This window comes from Choristoneura fumiferana, chromosome 5, assembly GCF_025370935.1.
Source record: "Choristoneura fumiferana chromosome 5, NRCan_CFum_1, whole genome shotgun sequence".
Taxonomy (NCBI): Eukaryota; Metazoa; Arthropoda; class Insecta; order Lepidoptera; family Tortricidae; genus Choristoneura; species Choristoneura fumiferana.
In genome coordinates, this window is record NC_133476.1 from 2,645,377 (window position 1) to 2,662,982 (window position 17,606).

A 17,606-nucleotide genomic window follows, 5' to 3' on the forward strand; every position below is an offset into this window, starting at 1 on the left:
AGGGAAATAATAGGGTATCTATTTTAGTAAATACGCATCAAAGCATCTAAATAATGCACATTTTGAAAGCAATTTCAAAGTCATTCGAAAATAAAAGAAAAAAAATTAGGGTATTTTGGAACTAGAGTGTTTTGAGAACTATGCATTATGAGAATGAAGTATTACGCCAATTTGGGGTATTTTGGGAAAGGTGTATTTTGGGACTAGTTCTCAATGGTTCTCGTGTAAATCGAGAATGAGCCTTTTTGGAAATATGGTGTTTTGGGCCTAGTTTCTTATGAGAAGAGGGGCTTTCGAAATTAGAGTGTATTGACTAATAGTGCGTTTTGGGACTAGTGCATTCGCCGCCGGAAAGTTCAAAAGATACTGATCACTTTTGTACTTTATACCGTTCAATTGTTTGCCAATAATGGTATGATTTTTTTAAGTAATCGTCTGTAAAGCCAACTGATACTTAGCAAAGATTTTTTTTTAAATACTATATACGCAATATCACATTTTGGTATTTTCATTTATGGTGGATATGTGGATTCAGATATGGTAGATGTTTTTTTTAAAGAAACCGAATATCAGGGTATCTCGCAATGTCGGTATAGATCTAGTGAGTTCCAACGTATTTAATCGGATAAGTTCGTATTTATCTTGCTTTCTATCTCAGTTAGCTTCAGTAAACTTCAACAAGCTAGCTGAGAAAGCAAGAAAAGTATAAGTAGTCAACCAAGAAATTTCTTTACCACCCTAAGGTTCAATGTCATTTGTAGCGCTTAAAACCTCAAAGCCTATTTTAACTCACAAATTAGTATGGCAGTCGGCCTTATTGTTTTATTTCTGAAGTAGGAACTGTCATTAAAATTGGTAAAGCACTTTCTAGGTCGACTGTACAAAATACGATGGCAAAAATTTAGTCACTTCATCTGTAATACAATTAATCAAAACAACTGACATTCTCTTTCCCGCCGCACGCTCTCAAAATTAATATTAAAAGTAGTAACCGCACATTTTGCACTTTAATGAAATAAAACCTCCGTTTAACGGCCAATTGGCGGTAATCGCTGTAAAAGCTGCAATTATTCACGAGGACCACATTTCTGAGAATTCCACAAATTTTATAACTCTTAAATTGCTTAAGAGAACGTAATATACGTATTTGGTGATGCATGCGGGTTATTATAAACACTCCGGTGAGATCAAGAAGATTGCGTCTTTAGAGTACAGTGATAATTAAATATCAATATTGAGACGATCTCGCTGGCCAAAATGTTAACTGGTGAATCTGTTTTTTTTATGTTGGTCAACATTGACATTAATTGGTAGATGGATGTATCCATGATTTCTCAAGCCTATATTAAATTATAAACTTTAGATATTTTATTTATTGTATTTGAGTTGACACACATAGGTACATGCAAAAAGAATTAACCTAAGATATCCTAACTATTTTTTTCCATATGATAGGGGAAAATGAACAGGCGGATCAACTGATGGAAAGCAATTAAACGTAACCAATAACATGTTATAATTATCTAAGTACAGCGTCAAATGTAAATAGGTAGCCCCTGTGCCAAGCAAAATAATATATCATAAATCTCATAAATCTCTTGATCCACTTTATTTGACTATTTAAATCACGTACTATTTTGAAAACAGAGGATAAAGTTACTGAAATACGACATTGACATTAGAGGCAAAAAAATGTTTAGCATAAATAAATAAAGAATGAAATAAAACTAAACTCACAGTCATAAATTTGATTTTGACTTTGTTAGCAACATCGCAAAATCAAACCAAACATTTGGTGTAGTACTAAACATTCGTTGAAATATAAGATTAAAAAAAGTACAAAGTAATAACTCATATTTGTTATCATTCCAATTTCAACTTTTACTCTGAAGGCTAAGAGATTAAATTGGCCTAAATGTTTGACAGTAGTTCACGTGATGCGAGCTGATTTAAAATTCACGTCACAAAATACCCTTTTATTAAACGTGACACAATAGCCGATAAACTAACCCCAATAAAACACCTATCATCTGAAAGTAACTTAAAAAAAGTTAACTGAAGAAAATAATTTATGGTTGATTTTATTGATTCCACCCCAATGCCACAGATTAATTATGTACTTTTTTACCAAAGCGCCTGGTGCATTTAAATGTTCACCAAATTTACATTAACTGCTCTGTGCGCGTTGACTACATGAAATGGCTAAAATGTAATATTTTTAACGTCAGCAACCCCCTTGACTCGGCAGTTGAAAAAAAAAGGATTTTCTTTGAATTCAACAGTTGACGAGTGTCAGTCTCATAAAGATTTTGTCTTGGCTTTAAACGCAGAAGCTACTTTGCGCTATATTTGGTCGGGTACGATGCACAATTTGGTATAATTGTTTGCTACTGAATGCAAAAAACATGGCAACCCTAGCTAACTTGACACACGTACAAACTGGAATGAAAAACTTAACCATCAAAACAGATGTTAGCCTGTTTCGGCGAACAGACAAACAGTAGGACAGTAAATCTCGTCAGTCGCCGACTTGCCATGGTATTACGTGCCTGCTTTCGTTAAGTGCCTAGTCCAGGGTTCTCAAAGTTTGTGCCGGCGGCGCCTCAAAAACTAATCAAGATTAGAATAAAGCAATGGTTTCGCTAGACACTTGTACAAAGCTTTTTGTTGCCTGAGTAATGAAAAATGTAAAGCCGTAGCGGAGAAGTAAAAAAATCAATATGGCGCTAAGTAATAAGAGGTCATTCAAGTATTATGTAAGCAGAATTTAAGTATATTTTTTAGTAGTTCCACCCCGCCATCAAAAGTGAGCAAAGTTCTACACCCCCCCCCCCACGCTTATGTAAAGAACATAATTTTTTAGGTCTTCAAGACTAGAAAAACAAACAATTTTAAGGACAGCAAAATATTTTTACGCACATTTAATTTATATTCAAGCGTATTAATTTATTTAGCCATATGTTTTATAATGTTGCTGATGTAATCACCATCCAGCTGCCCCCGTCTCCAATTTCATCAAAAATAAGCAAAGTAATCCCCCCTTTGTGGCTTACGTAAAACTTGAACCCCTAATGTTTGGGAACCCCTGGCCTAGTCCATTTGATCTACGATAAGGTTGAATAATCTGCTGACGTGCGCGAGCGCAGTTTCGTACCAGTTTAATGTGTTGTTGAAATGATAATAATACCTTAAATGGAACTAGAGTGGAATAAGCATAATGTGAATTTTTTAAGAACCTCAACACTGTAAACTGGCCTATAAACTGGATCCAAGATGCTCAAAAGATTCAGTAAATGACAATGAAGATTTTTTATACTCTTTTTTAAGAGAATATGGATGTAGATAGGTAAAGTGGGATCTTTATTTAATTCATACTGGCTGCGCCATTTATTTGTATATTTTTAAATATATTTAATTAATTTTAACTCATTCACACGTCATTAACATGAACGCATCCATACTCTAGCAACACATCCCTCCTTTCCTATCCCGCTACCATTGGGCACCGAAATTCGAATGAAGAACGAAGAAAACAAACGACTCGAGAACGCTAAAACAAACGATTCGAGAAAACTATCAAAACCTCTAAAATCTGTGCAGTGAAGTGGTGATGAACATTTTTGGGCCGTTTACAATAATTCCTGTGTCGTGGAAACTCAATTGCTGGAGAAAGCAGCATCCCTGTGTTGAAGGTATGTCCTGCCCCTCCACATACTCGATGGTCTTTTACACAATACACCACAACAACTAGTAACTAGTAAATGTCTAACGTCAGTTGATTAGAATTATTTTGCTATAGTTTTGCTAAGCAGTGAAGAATCATTGTTGGGTTAGTTACATTGATGCAGTCAAAAATAAAGCAATCGGTTCACAATTGACGAAGTTCTGAGGTTTAAAAATAATGATAACATAAAAAAATAACCGAATTAATAACCTCTTTTTTGAAGTCGGTTAAAAACAAAAAAGGACGGGCGTGGGTAATAATTTCATCGATTGGTATTCATGCAACCCCTAATATAAAGTTTCCTGTAAAGTAGAAATACCACTCGGTATTTCTGCTTTTCAATAGAGTAGTAAAGCTCCTTGCTAAGATAGGCGCGGGCGCATCTAGGTGTTGCTATTTATTACATACCAATGTCTAGGGTCTCATAATGTTAGAACTTACCTGGTAAGTCTCAGAGTCTGTACTGATTTGTGGTGTTCATAAAGAATATTTTGTATTGTTATTTGATTGTTTATGGTAGTATTTAATCAGAGATGTGACGAAGATATATTTGTCTTATTTGGGCTGGATTATCTTAATTATTATATTTGAAGGCATACGTATGTTTAATAGAAAGCGTAAAATATATTGACTAATATAAAGCTGCCGGCTTACCAAAAGTTACCAAATGTTAGCCTATAAAGGGTATGGCCTATAAGGGGGTAGGGTAAGGGTAGGGTAGGGGGGAAGGGAAGGGGAGGGTAGAGAGAACTGGTAAAAGTATGAAGATTATCAAGCTCAGTACAGTTCGGGGAAATACTTTGTTTATGTTGGATTAAAGTAGTTCTTAACACGACCACTAAATTGGTCAAGTTTTGGTCATTGTTAATTACCGTCTTTTAAGTAGTTCGTAGCTGCCTTGAATTATGGTAAGACAAGGCAATCAGTCCATACGATACGTAAATAGAACAGTTAGACATGTTCATAATCAAACTTGGTCATCGATTACATTTTAACGACAGAATATGTAAAGCTCCTATTTCAGAACGTTGCATTCGAATCGGCCTCAGACCAATATAAATAAACGCGTCATTTCGCAAGCATGTCCTTAAAAAGATCGGTTCCATTTCAAGTCGGCGTCGAATAAATATTCGAAAATATGTCACATTTGTATTTTATTGCAACGTTATCCTTTGTATTACAATCCTCTGTCACTACAATGTCTCTTTTACAAATATGGTTTGAACGCGCCGTAAACGGCGGCCATTTGCAGACAATGCCGCTTGGCGGGAAACTCGCTGACCGCTACTATAAGAGGTATAAGGATTTGTCTCGGACGTTTTATACTTTGTACAATTTATGAGGTCTTAACCTTATGTTTGTTTTTGTAAACACAGCTAGGAAAATCTCTGTCTGTTTTTTATCCTCAGACTAGGTATATACTTTTGAAGATATAGGCACATATGTAAAGGTTTTGAGGTTGACAAGGACATTAAAAGATAGCAAGTACTTAACTCGTTTTTCTGTTTGTTTGGACACTGCAATATTCAATATCTAATACGTCAAATTTAGCTAAAATACATTTTAATAAAAACAATTTAAACATTTTTTTTTACTGCAGTATGACTGATTTTAAAAAGATCTTTCAATTTGTATAGAGATGTTTTATCAACAAACAAAACACTGGCATAAATATTAATTTTACGCCAAATTGAAAAGCTAACTTTCTATGAAAATAACTTGACCTCTTGCTAAGCAAATACGGTGTTACCATTGTTTAAACATTGGTTTTGGGAGATTTGGTATTGATTTATGGTTTCAAGTGGTTTCTTTGGAAATAGCCGTGTAATGGGAAGTTTATTAAATACAAACCGTATAGTGACTCGTATAACTAACCTACTGAGGCCTGTTCATGATTCTTACGAAAGATGATTTTACAAAACCTATATAATCAACTCTTTATCGACATGTAAATTGTTTAATATGATTTCATTCCACTTGCATTATTTTAGATATATGCAATTCTTTCACTAAATTTCTAAGTATCAAGTAGCTACTAACATTCTCACCTTCTCGGAAAGCCTTTAGCCAAGAGACTCTAGAATTTAGAGAAGTAGGTAAAGAAATAATTCGCAAACTCTATATTTTCGTCATGTCCGTCCGTTTGTCGGTCCCTCCGTTCGCCCGTCTGTGCGCGACTTAGCTTAAAAAATGTTAGTGTTACAAAGCTTTAGGTTGACTAAGACCATATTATTTAGATCTAGGGATAGGTTTGCAAAATACTAAGCTTGAAAGTGTCGATTAGAGACATGTGTTCTGTGGATACGCTGGGGATACTACTTTGCTCTGATTCGTAGAAATAGAAAAATTATAAATATACATTGATTTTAATGTACCTAAATACCTACCGTGTAAACCTGGCTTTACCGGTTTAACATTCAATTATTCCTTATTTTACAGTCGTTCTAAAGACTAGAGAACGTTGTGCGAAAGGCTCGTGTAATGTTCTCGTTAATCCTTGAAACCTTGTTGACTAACAATGTGTTTACTGCTTTACCGTAACTCCCTTCTCCACTACACGGCTGTAGGTACAGTCAACGATAGATAGAGAACATTCAAAGGCATCAAAAGTTTCTTACACGGGGTAGTTGTGCCTGTAAAAGTTGAAGCTTTTAAATATATTCATTTTTTTTGATGAAGTTCTACTTAAGAATATTGTATAATTAAACAATCACGTGTTAACAATCTCTTTCTGTTAATAACTCAATATTCTAGTAATACACGCAATTTGAATGTGTGACAATTACGACACGAGCAGTTCACTATACTCAATGAATATCTAACTTTTCAAACAGAACTGTTTAGTTAGTTTAACTATATGTCCCAGAATTCACTAGATTTTCTCGTTTACAATAAATACAATTTTCTGGTTTCGTGAACGAGATTTTTTTCTCAGTGCATCTACTTTGCTTCACTCTTTATTAATGTATACTTGGTTTGAATACACTAGTCTAGTTTGTATTACAATGATAGATAAGTAAAATTAAAATCCTTGAATGTACCAAATCTGGAAGCTGAAGTTTGTTTACGTTTAGTTATTTAACTAAACGTTTCAAGTATATAGAAAAGTAAAAAGAGACACAGCCAGCATGGCTTTTCGATTTTATTTTAACGCCAAAATTCTTTTAATAATATTGACAATTGCTTTTAAATTCGTCGCAGCCATAGCAAGTATTAAACAAAAAAATGATAATAATAAAGTTAGATTTACTTAAGCGTACTTATTAATAAGCAGGCATTATGGCCAGAATTAAACTATTTTAATTGAATTGAAAAAATTAAAAGCTTTTTATTTAAATTCATTTTCTCACCAAAACTAATACGTCCTGGTTGATTCATAAATCAATTATTAAACTGAAAGTTAACTTGTAACTACATCGAAAAATTTACAGCTTAGAATTATTCACAGAAACGTCAACTGTATCCTGATTGCGTACCTACTTTGTCCAAAAATTAAAATTGTCAGAATTTCATGTTTTTTTTGCGTGTCTGAGTGGAATTATAAATGCGTTTAAGTAGTTATTTTAAAATTAGCATCCTCGCAAAGGACAGCGGCGCCGTCCCCGTAAGGGCGGACACCGCGCATCGCATATTCATCGGTGCCCTGCGCGGGCGCACGATCGATGCCAACCGCTGCGTTCATTGTTAAGGTTGTCGCCGTTTCAATTACTTTATGGTTAAATTAGCAATAACAATAGGAGTATGACGGTGAATTTATTAAATTTTCATTGAGCTTAGAAAGTGGCATTGAATAAAAGATAATTTTATTAACACTTAGCAACATCTTGTTACATCTATATACAGTTTGATATGCAGTTGGGGTCCGGGTGGTATTGCTAAGGTAACATTGTAGAAAACATCTACTTGAGCTGCTGCTGTATTTCGTTTTTGAGCTATATCAAGTTTTTCTTTAGTTTCCTTTTTACCACACTGGACAAAGGTCTCCCCAAAAGAGTTCCACAACAATGGGTCCTAGTGACCTTTACTAGATAATATATCGTCCATCCACCTTGTTGGAGGCCTTACCAAACTATGTCTCGCGTCAGGAAGAAACGTGAAAAAATAATTAGCCTACCGTGTAAACGCCTGACTTTTCCTGACGAAAGCTAGATTTTCAAGATTCTTACATTCGCGGCTGGGGCATTAAAAAAACTAAGCTGAGGGAGAAAAATTTAGAATCATAAAATAACTAAACCATTTTACTAATCCTCAAATTAGTGGTTACTTTGAGAATGAATTAGTAGCCTGAACATCTATCGGCGTATTATCTTCGGTATCTGGGACACCCTGTAAGTATATGCACCAAAAATAGATATATAAAAGCATCAATACAAAAACAATCAATGGCAGATATCTAATATAAGCTAACAAAGTAAAACACATGTTAAAATTTTTTACGCTGTTTTTTGTCGTGTTTTTATCGGAGCTCCTCTCGAACCTTTCATTGAGATATCCCGCACGTTCACACGGTGATGTTTTTTATCATGTTTTTTGTAGTTTTTCGGCGTAACTTTGTATCATTGAGACTACTTTTAAGAATACCCCGTGTCCGTGTTACATGGATGTCTACTTTTTAATTTAATATTTCCGATAGAATTTTTCCCTCTTTTCAAATCTCTTCTTAGTACATTTTTAGGGTTCCGGAGCCAAAATGGCAAAAACGGAACCCTATAGTTTCGACATGTCTGTCCTGTCTGTCCGTCCGTCCGTAGTAAGTATATCAAACTTTCAAGGAAACCTATAACGGCTAAGTTTGCTTGAGAATTATTAGTAGTTTTACTCTTAAATGGCAGCCTAAGGTATAAATATAGCTAAACTTGGAAGATTCCGTATTAAATACGAAATCCTTAGAAAAATATTACTTAATTTTTTCGTAATGGCTACGGAACCCTATTTTGGGCGTGTCCGACACGCTCTTGGCCGGTTTTTTACTCAAAGAATATGTCTACCAGCTCTAGCTTTTCTATCAATCAGTAAGAAGACTGTTATAATCTCAGGAAATTTTATAAAAAGATAAAAAAATCTACATAATATTTTAATACTAAAAGCTTAATATAATTAATTCTGGCGGATGAGCGGCATACTTAAAAAATCATGGCGACAAAACCCGACCGCTCTTACTCACTACCTACTGTTTATCAGCAAACGAAACAAGAAATGACAGCGACACGATCCTTGAGATCGTCGGTGTTTCAAAAAAACGTGTTGTAAAAAAATAGAAGTAAATAGTATTAGCAATTTAGTGTTAAAAGTCACTAATACTATTAGCGTATACTTTATTATGCAATCTAGCCCTGGTCTGCTGTCGCAAAATTTCATCTCTCAAAACTTAACGGTTGAGCTTTCGGGATTTTTAATGCATTTTCCATCCCGCTGTTTTCAGCGTGTAATAGGCACGAATTAAGTTAAATAAACTTAGACCCACATACATGAATTTACTAATATTTTTACGTGTATAATATTAGTAGTATGGGACTAAATCTGTTGTAAAATATTCTCGTGACTCAAGCCCTCTCATTCTGAGAGGAGGCCTGTGTCCAGCAGTGGGACGTATATAGGTTGGGATGATGAATCTGTGACTCAAGAATACAAATAAATAACTAGTTTACTTATTACTTATTCTGCTGCTCCTGCTGCTAAGCATAACCAATGTGGTCGCTACTATGTCTCTTGTCATAGCTATAATACTCGCCACATAGCTTCAATTATAAATCGAACTCACTAAAGAGGCATAAAAATTGAACTCAATACTTTATCTATCCTAACACTAAGCAATCAAAATGTCATTGCACATAAGTGCAGTCATAAAGTTTTAATGCTTCAGACTCATCGTAAAATCTCCGTTTGAGACCCTTTTTACTCTTCAATTGATTAGGTGTCTGACATTTTCATTCTTTCAAGTATGGGGGATCGACTATGCTACTTAGCTGAACTATTAAATTTGTATTCACTTATCATGAGAATCATCACTCTGTCATCATCACCATCAGCCGGAAGACGTCCACTGCTGAAGAAAGGCCGGTTACCCAAAACTCTCACGATATCATCAGTGCCAGACTGCCAATCGCCACTCGAGGACTTTCCCTAAGAGATATCTATCTGTTCTTCCAGCGATGTGGCCGCAGTGAGCTTAGCGATAGTAACATAAGTATAATATCATTGTCTGGCCGTTACCACTTCAACTTGTGTATTCTTCGAGCAATGTCGGTGACTTTAATTCTTCCGCAAATTTCTGTATTCCGGATTCTATGGCGCAACGAAATTCCGAGCATAATTATATGATGTAGACATACTTTTGAATACCTAATAAGATGATTCTCAATTACTGATTTACTCGTAAATATCATGCAGGTGGTAGGACCTTGTGCAAGGTCCGCCCGGATTGCTACCACCATCTTGCTCGCTAATCCTGCCGTGAAATAGCAGTGCTTGCATTGTTGTGTTTCGGCGTGGAGAGTAAGACAGCCGGTGAAATTAATGGCACTTGAGGTATACCATCTTAGGCCTCTAGGTTGGCAACGCATCTGCAATCCCCCTGGTGTTGCAGGTGTCTATGGGCGGTGGTAATCTCTTACCATCAGGTGACCCACTTGCTCGTTTGCCATCCAGTCGAATAAAAAAAATATCTTTGTCCGTCAAAACTGTAAAAATACTATTCGTTCTTAATTCCCAATCTCTTTATTTTAATGCTATTTCGGGATACTCTTTACGCTATGTCGATGACATGTTAAGTGAACAACGTCTTGTTTTATTATCTGCGTGTGAGTGCACTTGAGATGCATCTCGTATTGGTAGCGATTGACTCGTTAAATCCGCTGCCATGTGGTTAAGGGCTCTTGGAGATAGGAGATGCCTTCAGTATTGGAAATGTACACCGAGTTTTAAATAATAAGCAACATTGCAGCAATTAGTGTGTTAGTTTGATTAAACATCCTTGTAAAAATGTTTCTGAGTAAGAATGATTTATTATGGTTTACAACAGAGATTTACGATACATTATTTCCCCTATGTAAAATTTTACCAGTAGATAAAAAGGTTAAATATATGATAGGCTTACAGCATTACTACAGTAATAAAAATAAATATAATACTAAGAGTGTAAGAGAGGAAAGATTAGTTCAACCTAAGGCTAAAAATTACTATGGTAAAATAATGTCAAAATTTGTAGTGCCAATGGTTTTTAATAAAATTATTTTACTAAGAAAGACTAAGTAAAACACGTTTAAAAACTAAATTGAGGGATTCTCTTCTCGATAACCTCGTCCACGGGGATCCAAAATAATTATGTACCTATGTGTGTGAAGTTTTTTTTATATGCATATACATTTTTTTTTCTTTTGTTACTTCTGTTTGCAAGTTTGTACAATGTAGAATGAGGTGGTTAAATAGGTAGTTATGTACTTATTTAAGTTAAAATAAATTGAGCGCTTCTCGCCAATAAACGTTACAGTTTGGCGAGTAACACTAAATGTAATGCATGTTTAATTGTTTTAAGTTAAATAAATAAATAAAAAATTGTTTTAGAATTAAAAATTTGAATAAAAAACTTTGCTGTGGTGTTCAGTCACATTAATCTAACCATCTGCTGAATCATTCTGGATTAGAACACCTTTTTTGTAATTTTAATAGTTACAGGCACATAAAAATATTATTTAGGTACCTAAGAAATGCGTAACATGTGTTTCAATGACTATGAATACATTTCATATCTTTCTAAGACTATAATCAATAGCGCAGTCGAAAAACGTGTTTTACTGTAAATTTTTCTCTTACTTTTCTTTATCACCTTTTCTTTGAAATGTTTACAGTTGAGACGAAGTAACTACTTTATTTATTACTACATTATTCTTGGTTAGTTATAATCAGTTCAGTAGCGTATATGCTACAAATACAAAATTACTAACTAACGTACTACCTTGGATACCGACATAATTGATAAAGAACCACAGATTGGTTCGAAACATGCTGTACACGGTCATGGGTATTTTTACTTTAAATTACGCAATCTATTTTTTTTCAGATTTGGGTAATCCAGGGTTCCCGTACTCAGAATCACGAGCACTATTGATTTTGACGAAGAAAAAACACGTCCCCAATTTTCCATAAAAATGTTATGTGTCCATTTCGTAACGAAACATATAAACTACTTATATGAAAAAAAAAAGTCACAAAACTGACAAAAAATTAAGGACACTTTTTTCTTCCTTTAAATCAATAGTACTCGTGATTAAAAAAAGGTGAAAAAAAGTTATGTTGCGTCATTTAAAGTAAAAATGCCCGCATAATTTTCATAATTATATTCCATATTTTCACTCTTTTCTTCTGACCCCTCGTAATTATTTCTGAAGCTCGATTTTGATATCTTTATTTCTTCTGTTTTCAGGATGGCCAAAGGTTGTTCATGGGTGCTCCAGGCAGCTGGTACTGGCAAGGTAAATAACGAAAATATCATTAATTTCTATTTCTGTTTCTTCCTTCATTTCGACGTCAAATGGAGTAACTTAAAGTGTTCTCGAAGAAGAATACTGACCAACTCCAAAAATTTAAGTGTTTTCTGAAATATTAATACATCCACAGGGCGAACAATATCAATTGATCCTAGCCACACGTTCAACAGCTTCTATATGAAAATACCGGAGGAAGGTAAAAAAAACAAGTCAACTTGTTTAACCGAATAACATAGCGAGGCTTACGAGCGCCTAATCCTAATGCCTTGAGAACCATTTACAGTTGTTTTAAATCTTAATTCTGCTAATGTTCGAGATAATTCCACTAATTTAGGTGTCTCACGAACGCGGGCATGCTAACTTGAACGTTACTTGAGTCCACTGCTCGAATGATGTGCGTGTATCGTTAACTTTTTACTCGATTGATGCAGTGTCCTTCCGATGGAATTAAAGGCTTCTTCTCTTGATCTCCGCAGCTCCCGGTCTAGCGCAATGTTAAATCAATGTTTAGCGGCAATTACACTGCGTCGTTCACCTAATGCGGTCGCCGAATTTGTTTCAAACTACTTCGGCGAACGACCGTCGCCTTTACATTAGTCTGTCCGTCTATTGCGGCGGCCATATTAAGGCGGTGGCAGCTGTCGCTTGCCGAATGCGGCCGACTACCGTGTTCTTTACACTTTTGCGGTTGCCGCATGCAGCATGCGGCGAAGGACTCAGTGTAATTGCCGCTTTAATATCTAGATATAAACTTAAAAATAGTTTAGACAAAAAGTCAATGGGTTCCGTAAGATGAAAAAAAATGACGACTGACAACACACCTAATGAGTACGATGTCATGAATGTCGTGTTATAAAATGCTATAGATATCAGAGTCGGTGATGTACATGAATAATTTGATTGCTTAAGGCGTTGCTTTGCGGAGGTCAATATCAATGAAGTATAAAACTTTTGCCTTCTTACTCCACTACCGAAACGTATCTTAACGTAGGTACTTTGAAACCGGAAGAACAAGAAGAAGCGAATGACTGTAGTTCACACATTAAGTACAAAGAAGAAGCAATAATGCATCATTGAGCAGAGGGCATCAACAAAAACACTGTCAACCGCCTTCGTGAAACTTTAACCTGTCCTGATAAATTTTGATGAGTACTAACAATGGTTGGATCTGAAGTTATTAATACAAAACGTTTAGAACTCCCTTAATTTTGTTACCTAGATTAGAAGGTATTGGCAATTTCCCATTTAGATGGTAACCCTTTAGTTGTATGAACTAATGTTGTCGATATTTTTGCTTTACAGTAATTTTTGGGATCAGTGGGAATTACCCTCGAACTAACAGAGTGAGATTTAATACAAATTCTGACTGTACTACTGAAGTATTCATTTCTTTGATTGTTATAGAATCATAAATTTGTATAACATTCATTTAAATGAATAGTTTATGCCCATTAGCTTCACCGATATCATTAAACAAACATGAAAGAATGAACTTCGTCAAGAAATTTTGCATCTTTTGGAAAACATATGAATTTTTATTATACTGTGTTATTATATTGGATGACCATAATTGATTCTGTTTCCCATCACATCAAAATGTGCTAATGGCTCATATGCGACACTATATTATTTACTGAGGCGATTACCTTTCAGGCATCATTTGAATTTGTATTTTGTGTAATCATCTGTACATCTTGTATGATTTCTTACTTTATTTATTTTTACAGAATAAGAAATCTTGTTTTATATAAATTAACTAATAGATCCAATATCCATCCAGTAGATCCAATAATGTGTAAGATTTTGAAGGAGCGGGGAAGGGGGGTAATTAATTTTAATGCTTTCTTATTTAACAACAAAAACCTTGCTTTATTAAACATTTTGATAATAAGAGTTACTCATTGGCTTAAAAATAATTCAACGAGGATTTGGTGAAATAATTATATGTCAATAATGATTTATTTAATATCCCAAAGCTAATAAGCGAAGTACAACTAGTTGTACTAATAAATAAATATGAGTACATACGTTCATCATGCGAGCTATTATGCTTAAACCAAAGCTTTGGTTACTACTGCTGCGCCAAGAAAACAACAATGATGCTAAATCATCAATCATCATTTAATACTGCTGTGTGTTGTCAATACTCTTAATGTTGTCATTCATTGTCATTGAATGCTACTCGTTTATTTACGTGGATGATTTTATCGTTTGCACCACCAAATTTGCTATACTTGCGACATCAGATGCTAATGTCTCATTTTTTTAAGTAGAACCCTGATCGTTAAAGTGGCGTCATCCATTTCAAATGCATTTGACATAACATTTTCCGTCATGCTTTAATAAGTCTTCAAAATTCTGAAGGTTCTCTTTGTAAGATTGCAATTCTCTTCATCAATATACTGCAGACATGGAATCATCCTCTAAAACTCACAGATTTCACACTGTCTAACTATCCTCACCATTATAGGTCAAGTTTACTCTCAAAGCGTGAGCTCGCGGCCCGTACTCATCGCCACTCCTGAGGCCAGCCCTAAGTATGATGACTCCTACATGGGGTACTCTGTTGCTGTGGGCGACTTTGCCGGCCAAGGAGAGCAGGGAGTGGCTGTTGGGGTTCCCAGAGGCGCTGAGCTTAAAGGCCTGGTTAGTATAACATTAAAGAAGGTTACCCTTGGTCTGAGTATACGCGTATTGTCGATTTAGGTATTGAAAACATTTACATAAATGCCTATCCCATGCCTATGAATGCGCATAAAGGGCTACTCCTGAAGCTGAAATTGAAGCTGGTTGAATTTTGAAAGCATTAATTTTTAACAAGTGATCGTTTTGATATTTATTAGAAATCATGCGACTTGAGGATCTTGCGATTTTGTAAAGTAATTGTAGTTTATCTTTAGAGTTGTAGCTAGATTTGCAAAGCTTAATAGCCTTTCAAAAGTTTCTACCACTACAGTTGCTTTCAATTCCAGGTCGTTCTCTACACATGGGAGCTCCAAAACATCAAGAACATCAGCGGTTCCCAAATCGGCGCGTACTTCGGCTACAGTCTGGCTTCTGGTGACATTGATGGCGATGGCACTGATGATGTCATCGTGGGCGCCCCTATGTACAGCAAATTGAAGAGCGATGGGTTCGAGCATGGACGGGTCTACGTTATTTATCAGGGGAAGGATAGAGTGAGTAGATCTTTGGTCTGATTTATGATTACGTAATTTATTTTAAAACTCAATAGGGCGTATGTAGCAAATGAGAAGGAAGAGTTTATTAAGAAACACTACACTACAAGAAAAGTATTTAAACAAACTAGTCTCTCCTTAACTTCCTTTTGAGAAATGCCATAAATATACAAAGTAATGTTACAGAAATCTGCTTCTTTTTGACGTATTATTTTACCATTAATTTTTAGTCATAATTAATGCCGGAAAAAAATTAACAGACTAATTATTTCAATTTCAGTCATTTCTGAAGAGTCACGCCCGCACCGGTGAAGTATCCAGGGGCAGATTTGGTTTCTCTGTTGCATCTCTCGGTGATATTAACTACGACGGTTTCGGAGGTTTGTATTGGATTTATTACTAATCTTTGTATACACTTAAGGCATTATGTACTACTGACTCTCTCATATATCATATGAATGACGCTTGCAATAATGACCTTCTCTTTGCTTTAACAGATATAGCAGTAGGAGCTCCGTACGGTGGAGAGAGCGGCCGAGGAGTGGTTTACATCTACCAAGGCAGTGAATTTGGTATTCGGGAGAAATATTCCCAGGCTATTACTGCTGAAGAAATCGCGTATGGTCTGACAACGTTTGGCTTTTCTCTCTCTGGCGGTGTGGATTTGGACAACAATAACTATACTGATCTTGCTGTCGGTGCTTATAAATCGGACAGTGTCGTCTTTCTCAAGTATGTATCAATCCCATTTTGAAATACTTATTTCTACTAAGCACATTCACATGATTTTTCCAGCAAGAGATTTCCAAATAAAAGTTCATTTGAATATAAAAATCTAGGTGTTTATTTTCCAGATTTTTCTTAATCTTCACTCTTTTTCACCAGGTCTCGTCCAGTGGTGAAGGTGATGGCCGAAGTGAAATTCATGAGCGACACAAAGCTGATATCTCTGACTGATAAGCAATGCACCATGAGGAACGGTAGCCGTGCTGCTTGCTCTGATCTCATGTACTGTCTACGATATGATGGCATTAATGTAGATAAGCAAATTAGTAAGTACATAATTATACTAAGCTTGATACTAGCCGACCAACTTCAATTGATGCTGGATTTAATCAAGAATTTGGAAACTATAGTCTCAATGCTTTTCAGAGTTATGATGATAATAATTAAACTTATATTGACGTTTTAAGTTTTGAAAAACTGTCACTGTCACATTTTTATTCTTTTTTTCCAAGCGGAGGGATACGTCTGCTACTTTGGTGAGTGGAGAAGTAGCAAATATTGGTAATGTCCATCAAAATAGAACACCAATATTGAACGTTAATGTAAATAATTATAGACCACTCAGTAGCTAATTGATGTTAGTAAACACTTATGCACATAAAATAAATGTTAGATGAAAAGTTGTTATGTTGCTCTAGAAATTTTTAGATAGTAATGCGGATAAATTTGCCAGCAGCTGAAGAAAAGTTAAGTAAGTGGTAATATTATGGGAATCATAATTTTAATCAAAACTTTCTATTTTAGAATTCAATGTCAGCTTGGACTTGGATTCAAGACAGACGACGACAAAGAGGATTCTGACAGAGCGCAGAGAAACCGTATACACAACCAACATAATGCTCGTGCAGGGACAACAAAAGTGCGAGAGGATTAGAGTCTACCTTGATGTAAGTCATTATTCCTCTCTAAACGTTTCCCAGAATATAACATTAGTGGTAAACTAAAGAAGGCAATTAAAATTATGTCTTGTATCGCATGAAACAATTGAAACAACTTTATGGGAAAATTGCCTAAAACAAGATACTGCTTTCCACATCCAGCCCAAAAACTGCTCGCATATTTCAATGAATTAAAATCATATTTTGATGGTAAAATTTATAGGAGGAAATTCGTGACAAACTTACCCCCATAGAAGTAAAGATGACCTATGAACTGCTCAGCACGCCGGCAGGCAACATTGTACCTCCAGTGCTAGACCAAACCCAAAGCATACAGGCTGCTGACTCACTCAACATCCAGAAGAACTGTGGACCTGATAACGTGTGCATACCTGACCTCAAGATGATGGTTACAACGTGAGTATCATCAACAGTTACGTAGACGATATTTTAGATTTGTAGAGAATTATAAAGATTAAATATTTATGTCGTTGATAAACATTAGTAGAAAATAGAACAAATAAATTCGTGTTTCATAATGTTTCAGTAGCAC

General features: G+C 35.3%; 1 protein-coding gene across 4 annotated transcripts in view; it reads left to right on the plus strand.

Annotated features, from left to right (window-relative positions):
- Window positions 1-17,606, plus strand: part of if (integrin subunit alpha inflated) — a 186,413-nt gene that overhangs the window by 159,210 nt on the left and 9,597 nt on the right. For 2 of the 4 annotated variants that reach the window (XM_074087518.1, XM_074087519.1), the window contains 9 exons: window positions 12,147-12,195; window positions 12,341-12,406; window positions 14,681-14,856; window positions 15,183-15,389; window positions 15,670-15,769; window positions 15,887-16,121; window positions 16,275-16,441; window positions 16,920-17,062; window positions 17,277-17,470. In XM_074087518.1, the coding sequence (XP_073943619.1) occupies window positions 12,147-12,195; window positions 12,341-12,406; window positions 14,681-14,856; window positions 15,183-15,389; window positions 15,670-15,769; window positions 15,887-16,121; window positions 16,275-16,441; window positions 16,920-17,062; window positions 17,277-17,470 (1,337 nt within the window). The remainder of the gene's footprint in view (window positions 1-12,146; window positions 12,196-12,340; window positions 12,407-14,680; window positions 14,857-15,182; window positions 15,390-15,669; window positions 15,770-15,886; window positions 16,122-16,274; window positions 16,442-16,919; window positions 17,063-17,276; window positions 17,471-17,606) is intronic. The other 2 variants (XM_074087520.1, XM_074087521.1) reach the window with 1 other exon arrangement.